This window comes from Chaetura pelagica, unplaced genomic scaffold (genome assembly GCF_000747805.2).
Source record: "Chaetura pelagica isolate M959 unplaced genomic scaffold, ChaPel_1.0 scaffold127, whole genome shotgun sequence".
Lineage (NCBI taxonomy): Eukaryota > Metazoa > Chordata > Aves > Apodiformes > Apodidae > Chaetura > Chaetura pelagica.
Genome location: NW_009953923.1, coordinates 275,710 through 291,420, shown reverse-complemented (window position 1 = coordinate 291,420; position 15,711 = coordinate 275,710). Strand labels below are relative to the sequence as shown.

General features: G+C 37.8%; 1 protein-coding gene across 1 annotated transcript in view; it reads right to left on the bottom strand.

The window, feature by feature from the left end:
- ADAM22 (ADAM metallopeptidase domain 22) overlaps window positions 1-15,711 on the bottom strand; it is a 128,525-nt gene that overhangs the window by 34,883 nt on the left and 77,931 nt on the right. The window contains exons 6-14 of the mRNA XM_010001581.1: window positions 14,915-14,978; window positions 14,220-14,289; window positions 9,705-9,775; window positions 8,406-8,480; window positions 6,321-6,392; window positions 5,142-5,308; window positions 3,181-3,265; window positions 2,640-2,730; window positions 838-889 (exon numbers count right to left, since the gene is read on the bottom strand). Of these exons, the coding sequence (XP_009999883.1) occupies window positions 838-889; window positions 2,640-2,730; window positions 3,181-3,265; window positions 5,142-5,308; window positions 6,321-6,392; window positions 8,406-8,480; window positions 9,705-9,775; window positions 14,220-14,289; window positions 14,915-14,978 (747 nt within the window). The remainder of the gene's footprint in view (window positions 1-837; window positions 890-2,639; window positions 2,731-3,180; window positions 3,266-5,141; window positions 5,309-6,320; window positions 6,393-8,405; window positions 8,481-9,704; window positions 9,776-14,219; window positions 14,290-14,914; window positions 14,979-15,711) is intronic.

Below are 15,711 nucleotides of genomic sequence, written 5' to 3'. Positions count from 1 at the left end.
AAATATACAAAAACTGAAAAAAAATAAATCCTACCTAGTATGTTTTTAGGTAGATAAGGTGAAAAAGCCATATATTCTCACTTCCAAAGAGCTTTCCATGAAATATGCTTCTTTTCTCTATATTGTTCTGACCACAAAGCAATTGTGAAAATTTGCAAGCCAATTTGAAATTACTTTTAAAAGCACTGTCTAAATCTTAACAGGAGACTAATTCATATACATGACAAAAGACACGTCTGTAATATGAAGAATTAAGGTCTGAATACACATTACAAAGCATCACATTTCATCTAGCAGCAGAAATTTGCTGATTCACCAATTTTTAGATAAAATCTTTCCAGTAACATTATATATGGATATAAGCATACTCAACCTCTATCCAATGAGAGTAGTTTTTCTAACATTACTACATAAACTGGAGGATAAAAGGTGACAGATATAGATGAAAAGTTCCAACAGAAGAACTGAAAACATTACATACTTAACCCATTTGATTTCAAGAATTAGGATGCATCATTGTCTGCTCCCACAGCTGAACAGCAAACACACAGGAGAAAAGAAGCTAAGCATGGTTCTGCGTCTATGGCATGACCCAGCCTGGATGTTGAGCCCTGTACTTGGAGTTAAACCAGCAGTCACTAAAAATTCTCACATCCTCTCACTAACTCACTTATTCACACACTTCTTTCAAAGTGTCTTTTCTATATATGTTGCACAGTTAATATCCTACTTTCTGAAAAATTATTCAAAGAAAATATTTTCTTGAACCCTGAAAGGCAAACATGTTCACACCTTTATGTCATTGCATGGACATGACTTCCACTGAAAGTGCCTTACCCTGTGTCTCCCATTATGCATCCAGACCACGTGTCCTCACACTTACACTCACCTGACAACAACAACAAAAAATTCACATCTTGAGTCCAAAATAAAACATTTCTTATAATAAAAAACACATTGGAGTTAATTAATTCAATTTCATATTTAAATACAAATTGAAAAGAATAATTTACTGGTTTATTGCACATCTTTGTTTAAGTGTATCAATGCACACTGACAAACCTTCTTTCAAAAATTATACACAACTCTATGCAATCTCTTGAGTTTTGAAAATACATCTTGTTTTATTTCTTTCTCTTAGAGGGAAGTTAGGGAAAACTACAGTGTCAGCCTCCAGCACTTGCAAATCATGAGACAGCTCCCATGCCTTCTCCCCCATATGAAGATATTTAACTCCCAAATTTTCAGAGTGAAAAAAGGTCATTTTAACACTTCTTCTAACTCTTAAATTCTCTTCTATTACTATGCCAATATGACTGGGGATAACTTTGCTTGAAAAAAATCCCCAACAAACATCCAGCAATTATGCAAAAGAAAAATACATATAATGCTGTGAAAACAAGCCAGTACAGCAGGATCTAGGAGCTTCTTCCTCTGCTGTCCTTTCCTTCTTTGCCTGCCTTCCTTCCCCACACAACTGCCCAGCAGGCAGAGGGCAGCCTTCCTTTCAGCCCTGCCAGGCTGCCTGGGATTGCTTTGTTCTGGTCTCAGCCCTCCACTTTCAAAAATGTGTCATGTGTCTATTTCTGTACATATGCTCTGCCCGCATACTTTCATCTTTTTCTTTCTGCATTTTCCTTACTGTAATACAGGAACATCTGTTTGTTGCTTTCATCTTAAAACTAGAATTAAAAAGGAAATGAGGCTCTGCACAACAGTTGCAAAGAAGTGCAATGAAGCTAGTGAAGGCTCAGGAGCACAAGTCTTATGAGGAGTGGCTCAGAGAACTGGGGATATTTAGTCTGGAAAAAATGAGGCTGAGAGGAGACCTACGGCTCTCTACAACTACCTGAAAGGAGGTTGCGGTGAGGGGGTCTCTTCTCCCAAATAACAAGAGGAAATCGCCTCTAGTTGTGCCAGGGCAGGTTTTGATTCAATGTTAGGAAAAATTTCTTCACTGAAAGGGTCGTCAGGCACTGGAAGAGGCTGCCCAGGAAAGTGTTGGAGTCACCATGACTGGAGGTATTTAAAAGACACGTAGATGTGGTGCTCAGGGACATGGTTTTGTGGTGGGCTTGGTCATGCTAGGTTAATGTTGGAATTGATGTTCTTAAAGATCTTTTCCAAAGAAAATGATTCTGTGATTCTTCTCCTTCCTCACCAAAACCATGTCCTGCTCCTCTGCTCAGCCATAGGAAAGGGAATCACCACTATTACAATTTTCACTTATACATTGCCCGTGTCAGGTTAATAATACACAGCTAGAAAATTAATATTGAACATGTCAATAGCATAGAGTTACTGAGGACATCCAGTAGCCATCCAGTCTGTGGGTGTGACATCACTCTCCTTGAAATGAAAGGAAGCAGCAGACACCTTTATGATTTATTTTTAATGAAATGGTGACACCAGTGCTGCCAGCACTTATGGGCAGGCAGATATCACAGCACTTAAATAGAGGAAAATTAATGATATGTCAGTCTCTCAGTGTTGTTACCAAAAAAAAAAAAAAAAATAAATTAAAAAATCCAACATTTTGAGAAACGTGGGGAAAAAATACATATCAAAGAGACACTATTAAGATGCTCCATCTTTTAAGATTTTCTCATCAGACAAAGTGAAAAAGCAAACAAACTTACCACTTACAAGTTTTCTTCTGTCTGAGAAAATACCAATGTTTTGGGCCAAGGTCTGTGCCAGAGTAACTGCCATTAAGTCTGGCTTTCCAAACTGAAAGAAACAAGCAAGGTAGGAAGAGTAATCAGTTAGATACAGATATCTCAGATACAAGTGAAGCTTTTCTCATTTCAAGGCAATTAAAGGAAAAATCCCATGAACAGTGTCACAGTTCTTACTTCAGAGCAGCTAAATAACGGACAAGTAAGGAAAACTGGCTCGTTTATGGACAAGTTAAGGAAGAGGGAGTCTGTTTCATTCTTGCCATTCTGACTGGAAGCATGAATGACAGGATATTGCAGAATCTGCTGAAAAGTGTATTTGAATCCATATCTGACTTTATTCACTCCTCACACTTCACTGAGAAACCCCTTCTATAGAGCTGCAATAAAACTTTGCACCAGCAAAGAAGCAGCAAGATATTTCGAGGAACACGTCTGCACTGATAAATTCTGCGCAGATAAATTTCCGTTACTTTTTGTTCATACCAGTATCCCCACCTACCTCATTCACACCTCCGCCTTTAAGCAGGGAGCAGATTCCACCAGTGTGGGCTACACCACTCCGACTGCTCTGAAATCGACTCCCCCTTTGACGAGAAGGAAAAGAAAAAAAAGTTTACCCTGCTCAGCCCATGAGTTTTGCACCTATCATCCCAGTATTTACTGAACTTCTGATTTTCAAGTGAGAAACTGGCACTTGCAATTGCTGCCTGCCACCACTACGCTGCAAACTAAGAAACACAAAATGGAAAAAAGCAGATAACCACTCACAAACTAACCTCTCATAGACTATCTAATACAAGAAAGCATAAAGGCACTATTTTGCCAAACCACCAGAGTCGTACCAGTCTTTTGTTCATTGACACACTACTGCAGCAAGTGGCTTCTGCTGGCACGTGCAGCAGATGGAGCGTAGGAGAGGCCACCACGCTGCCATTGCATGGGTGACCAGTACAAAGCATGTACCTGACTGGGCAATGCTGATGCAGCAAGACTCAAAGGGAGAAGCATCAGTGGCTCCCTGATGCAGAGGTAGGTGAAAACTCCCTGGAACTGCAGTCAGTCTCATCCAAAGGACAGACGCACTCTGAGCCTAAATCTAACCATTCCTTTGGTGCTGACCACACCAGCGTGAATGACTGCTGGTTGCTGCAGACAAATATACTCTGCTTCACTTCAGAGTACTGACCCACCCAAGCTGCAGCAAATTATTTGTTTCAAAGGAAAACAGATAAATGCCAAGAAGCAATATATTGGGCTAACTGCTGAAGGCAGAAGTTCATTTGCAATCAGTGTACCATGACACCAGCCAACCTCACCTCCCAACTTAGCCACGTCTCGCTCAGAGATTCAATTTCAGAAACTGCTATTTCTAAATGGTCTGTGAATGAAATACCTCAAACATGACTGACAGTGTTATGGACAACACTGGAATTAGCATTACAATGGTAGCTATACTCCCAGCCACGGGCCCTCCTTGTCCTATCCCATCCACAAGCACTGATAAGAACTAGACTTCCCCCCCCAGACCTTACAATATAACCAGAAAAGATAGATGAAGGATGTGAGTAAACCTGATTCCCATTTTACAGCTGAAGAATTGAGACACGAGAAACCAAAATCTGCAAGCACCACTTAACAACACTTACTAGCTCTCTTCATGGCAGAAGTCAATGACATTAATTAAGCACATGCAAAATTTCTGAGAGGGTGTACACTGGGCTTGGGTACTCTGGCACCCTTCTGGAGTCATATGAAAGTGAGGTGTTAGGTTTATTCACATCAGTTCCTACAAAAGTCAGCAGAAAGGGATAAGTACTCCAGCAGAGCAATTCAGCTGGCCTGTCTCATGTGGATGAAAAATCCCAGCCATGAACCTTTACTCTATTTGTGTAGATATATTTTGTCAACCATTAAGAGATTTATAGAAAGTAACACTCCTATCTTATTCTTATAGCCCATTTCTCTGGAGAACGTACTGTTCTGAGGATCTGAACCACTTCAGTAATCCTGCAGCATGCAGGTCAGTAAACAAAGTGTAGCAGGCCATACTGGTTTTTAAGCAGGACTCCTCATGGGTTTCAAAGCCAATGTTCTGCTTTTAAGTAATACAACAGGACTGTCCATGCTCTACTGCTGAAGAAGCCAACCTCTAACATGGAACTTTGCATCATTTTCCAGGCAGCTGTGCTTGCAGAGTAGGCAATTGCACAGAATAAGCAAGAATATATGCGCATGCAGCTCATTTTTATTACATTAAAATTAAAATGAGACTCAGACCTCTAGTTGCACTGGCAGGCAGTTTGTGTATTAACTTTTTCCCACCTTCCCATCAGAAACATTATTTTCTGAATTACTGTGGTTTACATACATGAAAGAAAGGAGATGCATCAGCCACTTGAGATAAGTAACCCCCAAGGAAAGAAGAAACCCGATAATAAAACATCACACAAGGTTACGTACGAAAAAAGGTGAACTGCGTCACTTTTCTCTCTGATAAAATCCCTCCTATATTTCATAAACTCACGTAGGGTCACCAAGGGGTTTTCAGATATGGCAAACTTGTTATCAGTAGCCCAGGTTTCCATGGCAACCAATACTATCCTGGTGTTAAGTTGTTCTTTATATATCTAGTACATTAACAGAATGAACAAATATATTATGACAAACAGAATTAAGGTGAGTTTTATCCTTTTTTGTGTAATAGCTTGCATTTTTACATAACTATTTGGCTTGTTCTTGCACACTAGGTTCTCCAGGTGATTTTATCACCCTTAAAACCAACCAAGAAACATGAAAACAAAGTAAAATCTACATGTTAGGCCTAATTCCTCAATCACTCTCTCTGTTTGCAAAAAAGATCCATTGCAGGTCCTACACAGGCAGAGGTGCATAGAAGGGAGATGGGATTTTTGAAAAATTACTATTGAAAATAGTTCACAGATTTGGAATCAGTGGGTCTTTCCTAACATCCAGCTCACCCCAGGGAAACACAGGGGTTCTTACACAAACAGTGACCTATAAAAACACAGTTTTTACTGTTATACACCTCTATAGGAGTATTTAACCTCACGCTGGCTGAATCATGTAAAAAGGCCATCCTTATAATGCTCCACATTTTAATAATCCACACCAAATACTTTTTAATTAAAGAGTGGGAATCAAAGCTTTCTTTTTCTAGTAATGCTTTTCTGGGGTGAGGTGCAAAAGCCAGCAGCTCATCTGATTCAGCATCACAAATATAAACCACATAACACACCTCTATATCCCCATTCTAACTTGCTTATTCAAATGCACTTTTTCTGGAGAAATTTTAGTGCATTACAATTTCAGATTTTGTTGGCTTTCAGGTTGTCAACATAGGGTTCCTGTATTAAAAACTGTCATATCTAAGGCGCTTTTTAAAACTCAGACTCAAGGGACTGATCCGGAAGGCTATTTTAAAAGCCAAAAAAACCCTTTAATGTTTTAAGTTAGACAACGGATTTATAGGTAGCTGATTGTGGTTCTGGATGAAAATTTGTGATCTTCACCTCTCTGATTTGTAGGTATACCATGAACTGACAGCTCCTGCATCTACCAGCAGGAGAATCCTGAGACCCATCTCACAGGTACAAGAACATTGAGTTGAGTGACACTTACCAGATCTGCCATGTTCACAACAGATTTAGCATAACTGTTTGTATGACCGACTGACAAGCGGTGCTTTTTACACTGCAAAACAAAACACAAGGAGTTCTGTGTTTGAGGGTTTTGTATCCACAAAAACATTTACAGAGTTCAAAACACATACAGAGTTCAGAAAAATAAGCTCCATTTCCAAACAAACACAAAGTAAAAAGCAACTACATCACCATTAAAACCCCTGTGCAAGGTTTTGTCTTCTGTGCTGAATGTAAAGTTAATTAGCTATAGTAGAAAATTGCTCATTACTGATACACTTTGTAACAGCTGTTGTGAGGATCTATTCATTCCTGTTTGGAAAGCAGTCTAAGATCTTTACTGAAAAGTGCTATAGGAACAGGAACATATTGTTACTCACTTCATAATCTTTATTATGGACAATTCTAAAGTTAATTCCAAATGCCAACACAGAAATTAGTAACTCAGCTTCCATAGCTGAGACTCCTTTAGAGATGTCAACCCAAGAGTGCCTTCATCTGTGTTTCATTCTATCAGACTTCCTATTTTTTCTTTCAATTCTCTCTTTCAAGTGGCCTTCTGAATTTCTTCATGTACTATTTCACATTTTCCTAATGCTACAGTAACTGGTTCAAATCACTTCAGCAATCAGACTACAATGGCACCTTTTCTGAAATTAGTAATGCTGTGCTATAAAGATGACAATGAAGAGAGCAGTCCAGGTACTATTTGCAGGAAAAAACACTTAATAGTGGGCATATGGGTATGAACACAATAATGATCATAATGGGTATGAAAGTCACAAGCATCTTAGAAGAACTTAGGACAAAAGGGGCAAGATTTTCAGAAAAGTTTAACTATTTTGTGCCCTATAACACTTGATTTTGGAGGGAAAATTGTCCATATTTTCTGGAAATTAAGATCTTTTAGAGCGCAGAAAGTGCCCAGCAGGTACGGGATGGGAAAGGCATCCTTGCAAGCAGAAATGAAGGAAAAAAACATAAAAAAATAGGAAATTACTATTACTAAAAATCCAGAAGGACAAGACTGTGAAGTTAAAAATAGCAGAAAGGATGAAATAAAAAAAGCTACAAAATAAATTGAAAATTAAGCACAGGGACGAACTGAAACAAGTATACTACTCAATTCTCTATTTGCAACTAAAACCTCAAACTTCAGGATGCTTAGAGACGATGGAGAAAATTTTTTCAGTGTACTAATTTATAAGCCTATTTCAATACTTAGGTAGTAAAAGTTTTATTTCTCAACTGGAAGCAATGGTTGGACAAGCAGCTGAAAGGGCAGTGAGTGGCACATACCTTGTATGCTCTTATGTCTGATTTTGCCAATTTGAGAGAAGCTGTACATTACAAAAAAGGCAGATAAAGTGTATAGACACATTTTGATTTTGAAGTAATAAAGGACCATAACATCAACTAATGTCACCAGTCATAGTGGCACCACAGGTCTCTGAACTCTACCCAGTTACTTCAAGATTGAATCTTATAATCTGCATTTGGCACCACCACATCTTTCAGAAACACACTGTCTGGATTTGAAGACTGCGAGTGACAGAGAATTCACCATTTCTTTTGATATTCCTTTCAATAACTCTTAATCATCATCACTGACACAAATCTGTGTCTTTTACCACTTGAATGAGCCTGTTTTTTTGTTAATACACTACACATTATAACATTGCTTTCCACTACATTAAAAAGCTGATTTATATTATCCCAGAGAAGGTACACAAGCTTAGCAAAATCATTTTTTCTATGCTGATCTGGACAAAAAAAAAAATAATCTAGTCAGCTTAAGTCACACTGGTGTTAGTTGCTTTATAACACAAACCTTTAATTTATGTCCCTTCTTCTGATACTCAGGCCTGGCTGCATTCCTGGTGAAATTACCTTGCCAAAATTCAGAAGCAACTTCATCAATGGTTAACAAGACTGTAATCTCTTCTCTTAAGGGCATACTGAAATTATCTGGCCATATGTTTTTCTTTATTGCTATCCTTTATAAGCCAATAAGACAATTTTATGTGAATTACAATTTTAAGATGGTGAAGTGTCTCAGCCTTACCATTAGATGATCATTTACAATCATCAATTCAATGTACTTTGTTTCCTCTTCAACACTATGTGGAATCTGACGAACCTACAAATAGAGTACAGCTGTAAGAGGGTCTAACAGAGCATAGAGAGAGTATAACTGGTAACTAAAAGAGGCCTTCAGAAACCAAACTTCTCACACATACATTTTTTCTGTTGTCTTAATTCTGGTATCAGATATTGATGAAACTTCTGGTGATCAGCTGCATAATTTTAAAAATTCTTTCACCCCCACCAGGACATTCATATGGCCTTAAACAATGAAATCACATCTTTCAACTCATTAAATTCCAGGTTTAAGATTTTTTAAAGAAAGAGAATCATGGTGGGGCCTATATCTCTAAAAATGGCTTTTTCTATTTTGCCACAGAGAAAGGGGTCTCCTGCATTTGTCATGCATAATCTCCAACAAATCTATTATTTATGCACACGCTGCTCGAATTACACAGTGAACACAGTACCCACCTCTGTTTTATGCTTACTGTGCATTTAGAAACATTTACAACTGCACTTCTTCATGGGATCCTTGTTTTCCTGGGTTTTCCAGGATAGTTAATACATCACTATGATTTAAAAATGCACAGTAATGGCTAGTTTAAAGAAAGGTAACAAACCACCTGACAAGACCCTTAAGAATGGCTTCTGGGATTTCTGCAATGTCTTTTTCTCACTTCTCTTTTGCCTCCGGAAGGCTTGCAGTAGTTAGACATGTTATAGTCATCTTTCCCTCCCACTGCTCTCAGCAGTTCCTTTTTGTCTGCACTGCTCAGTCTTGCAGACCTGGCTTTCTTTTGACTTGTACCATCATTTGAGCCCCATTCCTATAATCCAACGAATCATTGCTGTCTTTCCAGGGTACAAACATCAGCACTAAGTGGCTCCCCACTTTAATAAACAGGGAATGAACTCTCAGATTAAAATACTTATTTTAAATCAAAGTCAAGTGAGATAAAGCAGCTACTTGTAATCATTGAAGTATAAAAATATTTGTAAAGTGGGAGTTTCTGATAAAACGCTATACTTAAAATGAAAGAAAATATTTTAGCTACTTTTTCATTTCCAGTTTCGCACTCTTCAGGCAGACATCGTCCAAGAAAACCCAACAATGTTTTATCAACATTAGATACCACTTATATTAACAGCTCTATTGATATTGAGACCTCATGCCAAACCAGCAGCAGTAGCAAGGGTCCATCTGGACAAATTAATCCAGCAGACACAAAACAAAATTGATGGCATATGACTTATAAGCAAGCACATTGGCACATACCTGCCTTTTACGTCTTTTGTGTCTTGGCTTTACAACAAACTTTGATGACGTAGTATTCATTTGCCAGAACTCTAAGCAGAAAACATAGGCAAATACATTGAATGTTTACAAGATTACAGCTCAACAATCAGTGACCCTGATGCTGTGTGACAGTAGTAAGGCAATCTCCCACACAGCAGATGAGATTACAACTCCTTTTTTCATGTTTTCAGCTAGAAAGGAGCCAATGTTACAGATGTTGCCCAGTTACAGGGTTCTTATTAAAGACTCTACTAGTAAAATCTGAGTCTGCTGAAACAGATAATCTGTGGGTGTCACGCTTCAGAAAGCACAGCAGATGTTCTACACCAAAACTTCACCAGCACTGGGCATGTAATATTATTAACACAGTGCTTCCATGGAGCAAATCACATCTTCGGGAATTCAGCAGACATTCACAGAGCTCTTGCAATAGCTACCTAAATTAATAAGAAGAGCACGGAAGGCAGAATTAATACTTTAAGACGATTATATTCACAAAGTAAAATATGTTAGAGTGGGAGAAACACAGAGCTCTTGCAATAGCTACCTAAATTAATAAGAAGAGCACGGAAGGCAGAATTAATACTTTAAGACGATTATATTCACAAAGTAAAATATGTTAGAGTTGGGAGAAACCTTGTAAGACTTTGGCAATATTTGCTATCAATACAATATTCCTCCCTGCTAATCCCACTGTCTCTTTCTTAAACCATTAATTATAAGCACCAAATAGTTTATTCTTTTGCCAAATTTCTTTCATCAAATCTACTTCTAGCCACTCACAGAAAGGAACACATTTTAAACTAAACAGAAGACCATAGTTGCTCTCACCCTCCTAAATATCCAAGAAGTATTTTCTACCTTTAATTTTAGACTCATAGGCCCTGCCTCACTTTCCCCTATACAACAGAAATATATTTTCTTAACTTGCATAAAAATGTTTACTATTCACATAACCCAAATAAGCCTTTTCTTTGAGACATATAAATTAATTTTTTTGCAGCTGCTTATTTTGTAATATGTCTTTTTCCCTTGACTACTTTGCCTCCTCTATGTTTTCTGCAACTTTGGACATCTTTTCAGTCTCCAGGAAGTGAAAACTGCATTCAGTAATCCAGAGAATTAGACAGTACTATAGAAGCTTTGTAAACCAAAGGACTTTCTTTTCACATACCTCTGTACACAAGTTTTGGTTGTGTTACAAAATCCTAAACAGTTCAGTTTCACTAGTGAGACACGAAAGTTTCTCACAACTCCATCTCCCACCTGCTGTATATTAACTGTCCAATTTCTGCACAAGGTTCAAACAATAGGATTAAAAACAATTATGACAGGAATTTGATAAGGCTGCTATACCAGCAGAACCTTAAAACACAAAGCTGACAAAAAAATACTAGGTGTAACTGCTAATATTAACCAGGACTGGCTAGCTACTGATAAAAGAAATAAGGAAAGCAAAGTATGACTAACTGGTATTGTCTTGGCGAAATCTTGGAGATTATACTGCCATTTTGTTATGACAAGTTTGCAGAAACCTTTTCATGGAGGGGACTGGACATTCATAGGCTCTTTGCTTAAAAATGTTTTCATGGTTACATTAGTGCACTTCAGGATTTTCTTCACAAAAAGGACCTAACAGAAATTAAATCACATCCAAAGGTTCCTATTTTTGCTTGAAGACTGTAGTCTCTAGAGCTCATAATGATGAGAAACTAAATCTTGACCTTTTTTTACAAACTTTTTTTAAATTATGCTTTGCATATGTTGATTAATTTAATCTGTGTTCTAGTGCCACACAACTGGCTCTCGACCTGTCATTTTAAGTTTTACATTATCGTTAACTGAACTGGCAAAAATACAACATTTCCACCAATAAAATAATAATTTACAATATGTGTGCAAGGTCTCAGATAACTTCACAAGGAAATGTGATCATTTTACCTCCCCACTGGCAGTCTGCCAGCTCTAGAGGGGACTGATGGAGCCATTAATGTTAACACATTAACACACATTAACGCTGCAACATAACTCACAAGCCGGATGAATTCACATAGGTGCATTTTCAGCCAGGGACTCCCTGGCAAAACAACATGACCAGTAAAATCACATGAAATGTAGATTACTGAAAAAGCCTCAGGAAAATTTTGATGTGACCACATTACCTTGAAAAAGTGTAGAGAGGATTCAAAGTGGCCTCAAAAGAAAAGGACATCTGTCATGCAGTATTTGAAAAAGAACACCTTCAATAATCTAGTGCTGTCTAAGACCACACCAGGGCACTTTATGTCTCAGTACAGATTGTGAGAAAAAATACAGTTTACTAAATCATGAAGTCAAATGTTCCAAGCATGACAAGTCATCCATCCAAGCTTTCCTTATTTAAAGTCCTCATTACTTCATCAGACCATTGCAAAGTGCAGTGCTATTCTTTCCTGCAATAGCCTTCTTTTTTTCTTCTTTTTTTTTAATACCCAAGGAGCAAAAAAATGTAAAAAGTACATTGCTATCGAGCTGTGGTATAACAGTGTATGTTTTTACTATCACTGATATCAAGTAATCTCTATTGTTCGATTTTTTTTTTTCCTTTCTGACATCAATATTGAAGCTGATTATACATCCTGTCCATTCCCAACACAGTGCTGAGTGCAAATCTTAGCTTATACACAGACTCTTTTAAAGATTAGACAAAAATCTTGACATCAAAGACTTCCTTAGGCTGGGCAAATTAATAAATTCTGAGAGTAGTAAGGAATATAAGAAATACTGATGACATAACCTAGCAGAGTGCTTGCTACTATTAATAATGATTCTGCTGTAGTACTTAAAAAAAAAAAAAAATCAATCACAACTATGCTATCAGCAATTAACTGCAAATACTGTTTACAGAAAACAAAAAAAGAGAAGTCAAGACAACAGTCAGCACTTTCCAGACTGGCAGGGAAGAGGCACTGTAGAGCAGGGACACTGGCGGGACAGCATGTGTGAGAAACATAGGAGAACGTGGGGCAGACAATTCAAAGACAAAAATTTCACAATTAAGAAAGCTTCTAAGACAGTTAATAGGTATCTACTAAGTATCAGCTCTAATAGTCTCCTATTTTAACAACCTGACACTGAAAATTAATTTTTAACTCAGCAGTGGTTGCATTATTTCCAAACTTTCAAATTACACATCCACAAGAAAGTGTGATAAAAGATGCGTTTTATTATTTGGCCTTATATTCAATAAATTGTTCTCATTACACTACCATCTCCACAAGTATAGGGAGTAAACATGTTACGTGTCTAAGGTGCATGTACATGCCTCATGATACAGATGCCAATGTCCTGCCCTGCCTTTTGTGCTGCCCCTCTACCCCAATGCATCCTTCACTTTGCCTGGGCAATCATCAGTGCAGGATGTGAGGCACCAAGTTGGGATACTGTTTTGTGTAGACTCAGAAAGATTACTTCATCAGAACTGAAATCAAGGTTACCCAGTTGTAGCAATTTCCCTGTTTTTTTTCTCATTAGCTCTCTGAACAATTCTACATGGCTAAACAACTAGCAAATCTGCACACACTGTGCTCCAGGGAAGGATCTACGTGCACTGTCCAGCACCTTAAGATCCCAGATCCAATTGTTACCATAGGACAAACAGTTTGCAACAAGATGACTGGATATCTGTAACTCTCCTGAAGAATTTAGTCAAGATGTGATTTCTGCCAAAATTATAGTGTCTGTGAAGGACAGTTTTATTTATCTAGGATATATTTTGTAGAGAAGGAAAATGCAAAACTGGCAAATCCTTGACAGAATGGGGATATGTCATAAATACTGCAATTTTTGCTTTAATTAACAAGCAAACTTCTCAGATGAAAACTCATTTTTTAAAAAAAACAACCTCTTCTCCCTCCACACACTATATAAACTATTCACAGGGATTCATCACTACAAGCATTTGAAACCACTTAGCCTCCAAATCCATTTGTACTGAAATGCATGACCTGCTCTACAACCAGCACTGTGAAAAAGGCTGAACAGACTGGAGATGAGATTCAGGGAACAGCAAAGATTTTTGGCAAGCTCTTGCCTCCCAGACTTATGCTCACACCATAGTACTTTGGATCTCAAAACAGAAAAGATCCATGAGGAGTTACTAAGCACTGGCAATATGGGGTTTATTTTCATCATCTTTAGGCTACCTCAGTACTTTCCTTTCTACAACTACTAGCACACCATGCAGACCACAGACCACATGACATATCTAGAGAAACAGATGACAACATGAAGGTCTAGGAGAGGTCTGGTCATTTGACTCAGGGTGTTTTCAGCACTTCAGGTTATTTTCCAGTGCTTTCAGTGTTTCAGATTCTTTTTTTTTCCAGTGTTTTTTTATTTAATCAGAAAAAGAATGAATAAACAACATAGTATCAGAAGATTATCAAATGTGATTAACAAATTCAGCCTTATACTAAAGCAAGTCAATAAATCTTGAACATTAAAAAATCATACCAGGTGACAGGTCATCCGAAGGAAACTCAAACAACTTGGATTTGTAAACAGAGTGGAAATGGAAGTCATCCTGAAATAGTAAATAACTACATGTATTAAACCTGGATACACTAATCAATTTCACCAGCATTAAATAGTTTCAAAGGTCTTTGTTATCCAACACCTACAGAAGTGAACATGCAAGTTGCAAGGCACCATTACTCTACAATTTTCTCCTTTTCCCTCCTGTGATGTGATTGCTAATGCCACACTTAATATCCAAGTACATCAAATGGAGTGGCTGAGCACACTTAGAGCTAGGTTTAAGAAAGCTGCTCAAGAAACGTAAGATAGCATCATGGCAGCTGCTGAAGGGAGTTGAAGACAAACCAGGACAGGGGTGTAACAAATCCAGAGTGGAAAGTGCCAGAGAGGAGGACAGGGTACTCACAGGCTTCTGCTGGCTCCATGAGACCTTCATCACCCTCTGGTGCTGCACTGCTCTGCATCCAAGTGTTACAGACTACACACATACCAGCATACCACTGACTCATTTTTTGAGATCTACTTTTGTCTGTGGTGATGGGGACTCACAGATGAGGTAAGTGAGTTGGGAATGATGGGAGAACCTTGGCCGTAGAGCCTTACACACTCTGTAACAATGAATGTCTGTATTCAACAAACAACACAGCAGAAGAACTGTAAGTTCTACTTACATCTGAAGTGTAGTTTTCATCTGGCTCAATCAGGTAAGTATGATTTCCATCATAGAACATCCCACTGCACAAAATGTAAATAATGATTTAATGAGCAAACACTAGTGCAACATGGAAGTAAGTTTAAGAAGTTAATATATTTTAATCATTTAGATGTTTAGAAAAGGAGGCAGTTAAAAATTGTTTCAGGAACTGAACATAATTCTTAGAGAATCTTGTTTCTTTGCTTCAGAAAGAAAGATACTCTCTCCTATGGTGATACAGACTCATCTTTCTTCCCCAAAGCTTCTCTACAACACATAAAAACACCACAAACATCAGCTAATTTAGCCAAGTGAATATCCAGTTTAGAGCCCTTGCTCCCATCCAAGAGAGATCTACCTGCAACAGATAAATAAGAGACCTGTCTTTAGGAACAAGCTAATTTGGAACATGAAAACAGCTTTCCCCATAATAAAATTATTACTTAATTGATAGCTGATCCTTAGGTTTTATTGGTTTTATTAACTCTTTCCTCAGCAATTTCATACAGTACCAAGGCCATAATGGGTTGTTTTGGGCATTTCAGCAATATTAGTTATGACAGATGGTGCTTCTTTTTAAATTAAGATTCTATTCCTAGTAAACATCAATAGCTATATGTATTATCATATCAATATGGACATGACATGACATGGTGTTCCTTATAAGGAGATAGGAAACCTCATCTGACAGGCTTCCAATGTGTTATGGTGAAAATAGATACAAAGGACCAAACCTTCAGATATATCGATAGTTCTGGCAAAGCACTGATGTTC